Raw genomic sequence first — 8,776 nt, forward strand, 5'->3', positions numbered from 1 at the left:
AAGCATAATTGAGGCAGGTGGTGAAGAATGGTACCAAAAGGCACTATAAAGAGGTAGCACTCGGTTACTCCTCCAGTCCTTTCAGGCCTGTGCGGGCTTAGATATGTACCCATTGGTTCACTGTTGGATTGACACTGCCTGATCTGTAAGCAGATCTGGCTCCAGCAGGAGGCATCTGATGAAAGATGATGGTGCGTAGAAGAAAGGGAGGTGTAGTAATAGGCAAGGCTCGGGGCAGGCAAGAAGAAATGCCAGGTCAAGGTTGGGGCAGACAGCAAGCAGAGCAAAGCCAGAACAGTCTGGATAAAAGACAGGCAAGCATCAATGTGAGTTTAGAGCTAAACACAAGCATTGAAACGCTATTAACTACTGTGGCAAACTGTTAAGTGAATTTGACCAAGGAAGGGCTGTAATAGGAGAATACCAAGATGTATCGTCAGCTTTCAATTCTGTACCTCATCAAATCCCGTTGGAGCGATTAAGGGAACTGGGGGTGGATGGAACTGTTTATAGATGATTTGACTCATATTTAAGTTCATGTGAACAAAAGGTTATTGTCAACGGGCCTTCCTTCAAAATGGTTCACTGTCCCTACAGGAGTACTGCAGGGGTCTACACTGTCTGCTGCCTTGTATAATGGATACTTTATATCTGTGTCCTTGTTAGACCGACATACTATAGTTTTTCGAATGCATGCAGATGACAGTCAGATGTATTTCTCTGTCAAGGACTCTTTAATGTCTACTTTGGCAATGGCTTCTAACATTTTTCATGTTATAGGATCTTGAATGTTCGAAAATCATTTGAAACTTAACTTAATGTAGCTAAAACCAAGCTTATCTGTTTTTCAAGGCAGTCCTATGAAAACAAAATACTACCTCCCTTATGCTAATGGGAAGAGACCTCTCTTTCCTGCCTGTAGTTTGAAATTTAGGTTTTCTTCTTGGTTCCCAATTGTCTCTTTGGCCCCAAGTCCATCATGTTTATGTACAGGATTTTACAAATTACGCCTGCTCAGGACACTTGAGGCACATTTTAGATAAAAATTATTTTTTGGCACTCATTCAAGCATTTGTAGTTACCATTTTAGACTATAGCAATGCACTCTATATTGGGTTGCCTGCCTCTACAATTCGACCCTTTCAGATATTGCAGAATTCTGTCACCCGACTGATCAGTGGCGGTCAAAGATGGGATTATGTACCCCTGCTACTCATCAATCTTCTTTGGTTGCCTGTGAGAAAATGTATTGGTTTTAAAACACTAAAAACAGAAGGTCCATCCTATCTGGTGGAGCTCTTAAAGAAATATATACCATCTTGAGATCTATGTTCACAGAGGGTTCCCACTTTCAGATAGGCTCTTCTAGTAGAGATAAGGAAATGGGCCTTTATATGATTGGTCCCTGGAAGTGGAATCAGCTTCCAGACTGGTAAAAAGAAACAGGTGATGTTCCCACCTGTAAGCAACTAAAGGCACATTTATTTGTTCAAGATTTGCAGTATTTTAATATGGAAGACGCAAAATTTAAATTGTGAAGAGGTTTTTATCTTATTGTGTTTATTGCATTAACATTGCTGTAATCCACCTCGCATGGGTTCCTATTATAGGTGGGACATAAATTGTTTTAAATAAATAAATCATGATCAAAGGAAATCTTTCTTTACGGAAAGGGTGGTGAGCATATGGAACGGCTTCCCAGTGGAGGTGGATGGAGACAAGGACAGTGTGAGAATTCATAAAGCATCGGACAAGCACAGGGGATGTGAGGGAGAAGACGAGAGAAGAGCAAAAGTTGTGGCTGGGCAGATTAGATGGGGCTGAATTGTCTTTATCTGCCATCACGGTCTACATTTCCAAACAAATCACTTAAAAAACATTAAATTCCGTGTTAAATAAAAACTGGCTAGTCTGTTTTATTACAGAATATTCTGGAACAAATAACCATTAACTGCATGAAAAACATTTATATAAATGTTAACTATCAAAGTATCATTAAACAGTACACAGAAAGTACAAAAATAGCATGTAGACACACTTGGCTTTGTCTAAACAGGAAAGGTTAAACATTAAAATTTGTTTACAGTAAATGATTTACACAATCAGGGTATTGCAGACTACTCTCTGCTCAAATTCTAGACTTGATGAGAAATCATTTCAGAATCAGAAACAGCACCATCCTGTCAGACTCTTCTTGACACCACAACAATGTTTTTCAAACATCAAAGAAGAAATGGAATTAAAATACAAGGAAGACAAAAGCTGAAAGAGTCTCTGTGAATCAACATCGGGAAACTGCAGGAGTGGGCGACATAGCCTGAATGCCACCACGTACAAACCTGGCACATCTCATCAAAGTAAAAAGTTGCCACCTTTCCATCTCCAGAATAGGACTCACTCTTTTGGCAAAAAAAAAAATACTATCTTCCACGATCAACTAACATAAAAATCCCCATTAACATTTAAAATGGAACACTCAAACTGACCTTCTTAAGACCCTGCACATTTTTAAGCTTCTATGAAGATGTTCAATCATTCGAATCCAATCCTTAGTTAGCAAGATTTACTGTGGCTCTTTCAATTCATAGCAGGCTCAGCTCTTCTTTGTCCTCTGTGAGCTTTCAAATCATTTCTTGGAGGAGAAGTCCATTACCTGCTATTAAGTTCACTTAGAGAATAGCCACTGCCATTAGCAATGGTAACATGGAATAGACTTAGTTTTTGGGTACTTGCCAGGTTCCTGTGGCCTGGATTGGCCACTGTTGGAAACAGGATGCTGGGCTTGATGGACCCTTGGTCTGACCCAGTATGGCATTTTCTTATGTTCTTATTTCAGTCTCCCAATGTACCACTATTTTTGGCACCATCTAATTCTATCCCAAAGGTCCCTTACGCTTCTCTTCCACGCTGCAACAATCTTTTCAATATTCAACAATCTAATATTTTAATTTAAAAATAAATGGGGATGCAACTCTTCTTTTGAAGCTTCTCCAGCCTGCCTAAGTACACTCCACCCCTTATTCCCAACCTAAGAACTCTCTTCCCCCCTTCTCCAGCCTGAGCCCAAAACCCTCTCCCCCCCCCCATCCCAGCCCAATCATTTATTTATTTTTATTTATTTTTAATTTTTATATACCGAAGTTCTTGTGAGAATTACAAATCACTCCGGTTTACAAAAAAAATAAATCATAGCATACTCCGACCCATTTCCCCAGCATTCTCCATCTCCTTCCCATCACCTCCATCCATTTACCCCCAACTCCCAGCCTGAACCCAGCACTTTCATTCCCCTCCCCCTATCAAGTTCAAGCAGACTCAATCCAAGCAATCATGCTATTTTTCCCTTCCTTCCATCTCCTAAAATTGCACACCTCAATAATGTACAAGAAACGGCGATTTCTATTGCTGGGTCCCAACTGTGGAACTCTCTACCACAAGGTTTGCGGATGGAATCAGATATTAAAGTATTCAAAAAGGGTGTAAAATCTTGGCTATTCCAACAGGTCTTCCAATAATTTTAATCCCTTTTAGAATTTAATATGTATTTATCTTTCTGCTGTTCTTAACCTTTTGAATCTTTAAACTTGTAATTTTTAATACCTCAACTATTTTAATATTTTGTTTTATTTTACGAAATTATGTATTTTTCTCCTTTAACTTTTGAAATGCAAATATTATTTTTAAATGAATGCTAGTAAGTGTAAACCGATGTGACATGTCCTTATGAACACCGGTATATAAAAACTAATAAATAAATAAATCTATTTGCTTCCCTCTGGTTCCATGGCCCTTTTTTCCAGACTTGTCATTGTGGCTCCATCTGGTCCTGTGGCTCTTTAACAGTCCCCGTGCCCACTACACACATAGGCTCTTCAGCAGCAGAAGGAGTGCACATTTATTTATTTATGTAGGTGTTTTATATACCGTCGTTCCAAAAGAAGATCACAACGGTTTACAAAGTCAGTTTTAGAATTCTTGGTCAGCATTCATATTGTTGTCGGCTTTCATACTCTAGGTCAACACAACAGCAAAATCATATTCTCGTTCATATCCATATATATTCTAGGTTAACGCATTAGCAATGTATAATCTAGTACAAATTCATACATTTTCTAGTTTGACACAACAGCAACTACAGATTCTGATTCTAGTAACTATACATTTTACATTGTTTGGTCCTTATTGCTCGCTCCGCAAATTTAGTCTCTGGAACTGACATTGCAGTTATCAGCATTTGGGGATTTTACGTCAAATCATATGCATTTCTAAAGAGCCATGATTTTAGCTCACGCTTGAAACTCTTTCTCTCTATCATCTAACGTAATGACTCTGGAAGACGGTTCCATAACTTGGGGCCCACTATCGAGAACATTTGTTCTCTTATTTGCATTAGGTGTTTCTTCCGAATAGATGGCACTTTTAGAAGTCCTTTGTTTTGTGATCTTAAGGCTCTCTGTGGTGAGTAATGTTGAAGTGACACACCTAGTAAGCATAGGTTAGTATTGTTGATGATATTGAAAATTAGAGTTAATACTTTGTAATGAATTCTGGATTGTATAGGAAGCCAGTGTAGTGTTATCAGAGAGGGGGTGATGTTGAAGGACAGAAGACAATGTGTGATGGTAAATGGAACTTACTCGGAAGAGAGAGAGCGTTGATGAGCGGAGTGCCGCAAAGGTCGGTGTTGGGACCGGTCCTATTCAATATCTTTGTGAGCGACATCGCGGACGGGATAGAAGGTAAGGTTTGTCTATTTGCAGATGATACTAGGATCTGCAACAGAGTGGTCACGCCGGAAGGAGTGGAGAGAATGAGACGGGATTTAAGGAAGCTGGAAGACTGGTCGAAGATATGGCAGCTGAGATTCAATGCCAAGAAGTGCAGAGTCATGCATATGGGGTGTGGAAATATAAAAGAAATGTGTTTGATAGGGGGTGAACTGCTGATGTGCACAAAGCAGACCTTGGATTGATAGTGTCTAACGATCTGAAGTCGGTGATAGAGTCTAACGATCTGAAGTTGGTGAAACAATGTGAAAGGCGGTAGCTAAAGCCAGAAGAATGCTGGACTTCATAGAGAGAGGAATATCGAGTAAGAAAAGGGAAATGTTCTTGGTGAGGCCTCACCTGGAGTACTGTGCTCAGTTCTGGAGATCGTATCTCCAAAGGGACAGAGACAGGATGGAGGCGGTCCAGAGAAGGGCGACCAAAAAGGTGGATGGTCTTCATCGAATGACTTATGAGGAGAGATTGAAGAATCTAAATATGTACACCCTAGAGGAAAGGAGGAGCAGGGGTGATATGAAAGGTTTTAATGATCCAAAGTCAACTACAAACCTTTTCCATTAGAAAGAAATCAGCAGAACGAGGGGGTCACGATTTTAAACGCCAGGGAGGAAGACTCAGAACCAATGACAGGAAGAATTTATTCACGGAGAGGGTGGTGGATGCCTGGAACGCACTTCCAGAGGAAGTGGTGAAGACCAAAACTGTGAAGGATTTCAAAGGGGCTTGAGATAAACACTGTGGATCCATAAAGTCTTGAGGATGTGAATGAAGAGAAGAGGCATGGGGGTGGCTTGCGGGAATGACAGCTACCACCTGGTGATTAATACCCTTAATCAATAAACATAACACGGTTAATGCGACTCCAACATTGCTCTATGCTTCAACAGCAAGAGGAAATGTGGAAAAAGGATTTGATTTCACAAAAAAAGCGGGGGAAGTAGCTTGCTTGTTGCAGCGGTTACGACCCCAAACCAAATAAGCCTGATTCTTCACTTTCAATGCATATCCAGCGTAGCTCTCTGCTTAAACGGCAGGGGGGAATGAAGATAAGAAGATTTACATTCAGACAACAACAAACAAGGACTGAATTGCATAGTCTGGGTAAACAAATAAGCATGGGTGTAGCTTGCTTATTGCAGCGATTACTACCCCTAACCAATCAAGCTTGATACATCACTTTGATGCAGCTCCAGTACTGCTATCTACATCAATGGTGGGGATGGAAGGTAACTAGAACCAAAAAGTTACTAATAAGGGCCAAGAGTAACAGAGAAGTGTGAAAGCTTGCTGGGCAGACTGGATGGGCCATTTGGTCTTCTTCTATGTTTCTATATGTTTCTATGTGGTCAAATTTCCTTGTTCCTAGTAAGAGTCTAGCAGAGGAATTTTGAAGTAATTGTAGTGGTTTCAGAAGTCCTGACGGTAGGCCTAGTAATAGGGAGTTGCAGTAGTCTAGGTTAGGTTGCAGCAGTGAGTATGTATCTATGTAACTTGGAATTTTTATTTTATTTTATTTAACAGCTTTTTTATACCAACATTAAAGTACACATCATATCGGTTTACATAATAACAAAAGGTAGAAAATACAAATAACAGGGGGGAGGGGACAGGGAGAACTTAAGAAATAAAGTCATCCAGCATAGCCCTATGTGCTCCTCCTGCATAGAGGCCCCTGGTGCTGCTCTCAATTGCTGTGCTCTAGGCAACTACCTAGTATGCCTGTAGAACCAGCTCTGTCTATCTGGAATATGTTATAGCACATGCAACCATATTATTCTATAGTATTGTCTTAAAAACTATAGAATTTCTTCTGTTCCTTATCCACAGCTTCTTCTCCTTTGCTATAATCCCACACCATGGTCCCTCTATCAAGTGCTTTACTGACCAGTCACAAGGAAAGGCCCCAAATATATCAAAATTAGATGCATCTAGAATTCAAAGTCAACATGAACTTCTTAATTTTCAAGAAGAAAATAATTCTAGGTATCACACCTGATTAAATCTTTTGAGCAGAATTTTCATAGCTTGCAAACTTGTGGGACTTCTGCGTTATCAATAAGTATATAAAATATATTAAAAAGACCAAACAGCAGGAATCAAGTTGGAATACTATAACTGCAATACAGGTAGTAATTGTCAAAGACATACACATGGTGAACACCTTCCTAGTGTACAAGTTGCTCATTGTTATTCAACCTGAATGGAGACATCAGTCCACTTAGTTTAATCCACATTAGCTACCTCCATGTCTGGGCAGTGATTTATTTTTAGGGATACAGGAGAAGGCAAAATCCCACAGTAGTTTGAGACAACTCAATGCAGCAGCCAAAGACCAAGAACTATAAATTAAAACTTCCAGTTTAATATTTTTTTTTTTTTATAATTTATATCTTTATAAGTTTAATGTTTTTAAATATTTACTGAGCAAGCTAGAACCATCTCATATGGGTGGCATATGACATGCTATTAAATGATAAGGAAATCAGTCTAGCTCCTCCAAGCTTTTTTTTTTTTTTTTTTTTTTAAAGCTCCAGACCACTAATTATGAGACAGTAGAGGTGGGAGATGAAGAACTTGAGCAAGCAAAGTTATCCAAAACTAGTACACTGAACACATATGTGCTGCGCTTATTTCATTCATAGAGATAATAAGCTGTTTTAAATGCCAGATCTGGCCATGCAAAAGTCATTTCTGGGAACCCCTGGACCACCCACACCTGCTGTCAGCCAGCCGACCCCTTGCATTTTCCTTCCTCCTGTTAAGTTTCCTTCACCCTGAAAGTAGCCTTCCTCTGAAAGGAATGTACCCCACCAAAATGGTGCTGGTTGTGTGTGTATGGTCATCTAATGTATAATAATGGGATTCTGACATAGCCCGTAAGGATGGGAGGCAATTTACCAGGCGGAGGTCGCCGATACCGTGCACCACTACGGCCAGGTTATCCAGCAGCGCCATCCTCTCTCTCTCCTTCCTCGGCGGTTTTCTTGTTCTCTAATGGCTCTGTCTGCCCGGGGGAGGATTGTTTGTTTGGGGTTGGTTTTGGTTTTTTTTTCTTTCTTTCTACCGCTTCGGACGGGTTTAATTTTTAGCAGCCTGGTGTTTGTCTCCCAGCTGTTAACCCCGGAGTTCAAAGGCCGCTTGTGGAGCGATAGGTCGTTCCCAACCCTCCCCTACTGCTTCCCCCGAGGCGGGGGAAGGAATCTGCCGTCGCTCACGAGGGCTACCTCGGACGCTTTGAAAAGCTCCAGGCCGGAGAGCTGAAATGCAAACGGGACATAGGTTCCTAAAACACGTTACTGATGTTATTTACAAGATGCCCTCCTTACACTGCTACAGGAGCTCTGCCCAGTGAGGCGCTCCTACTATTTTTCTCTCTGCCTTTTTTTTTTTACTTAGGGTTGCTGGAGTTTTAAGCAGTGCCTGGCCGGAACTACTGCTCTTAACACTTTTTATTCAGCACGTTCAGCTGGGAAAACGTTGGCATTTTAAAATCCTGCAGGTCTGGCTGCCCTGCCATAGCAGGATAAGACGTTATCCGGCTAAAGCAGCCTGCTAGACCGAAAGCAGATTTTCAGTGTTATCCGTCCGGGTATAGTCGGCAGCACACCAGGCTGACGTTAGCAGACGGTTTATGCGCCGGCTCGAGGCGGATATCTGAAAGTCTGCTTCCTAGGCTGAATGCGTCAGGCGGCTCCTCCTCGCCCCAGCAGCTTTTCCGGGTTAGGGGGCGGGCCGATCCCTCTCAGAAGAGACTGGTTGGTTGTGATCTCTAGCGGCAATTGGTCCGATTTCCACCATGGCTGTACGGTGATTGGAGAGTGCTGCTGAGCTAGGGAAGAGAGAGGCAGGCACAGAGGAAGGGGGTCAGAGACAGAAAACCTATAGGGTAGGGAGCAGGGGGAGATACAGAAAGAGGCATGGAAGAAGATACGTAGGAGAGAGACATGGAGATGCAGGGTAGGAAGAGGGGTGAAAGATAAAATGATACG

At 41.4% G+C, this 8,776-nt stretch overlaps 1 protein-coding gene across 2 annotated transcripts in view; it reads right to left on the bottom strand.

Annotated features, from left to right (window-relative positions):
* Positions 1–7,919, bottom strand: part of SORD (sorbitol dehydrogenase) — a 59,886-nt gene extending 51,967 nt beyond the window's left edge. For both annotated transcript variants that reach the window (XM_029575147.1, XM_029575145.1), the window contains exon 1: positions 7,686–7,919. Coding sequence is in view for 1 of the 2 variants with exons in the window: in XM_029575145.1 (XP_029431005.1) it covers positions 7,686–7,742 (57 nt within the window). In the remaining variant the exon portion in view is untranslated. The remainder of the gene's footprint in view (positions 1–7,685) is intronic.
* Between the last annotated feature and the right edge of the window lie 857 nt (positions 7,920–8,776).

Source organism: Rhinatrema bivittatum, chromosome 13 (genome assembly GCF_901001135.1).
Source record: "Rhinatrema bivittatum chromosome 13, aRhiBiv1.1, whole genome shotgun sequence".
Lineage (NCBI taxonomy): Eukaryota > Metazoa > Chordata > Amphibia > Gymnophiona > Rhinatrematidae > Rhinatrema > Rhinatrema bivittatum.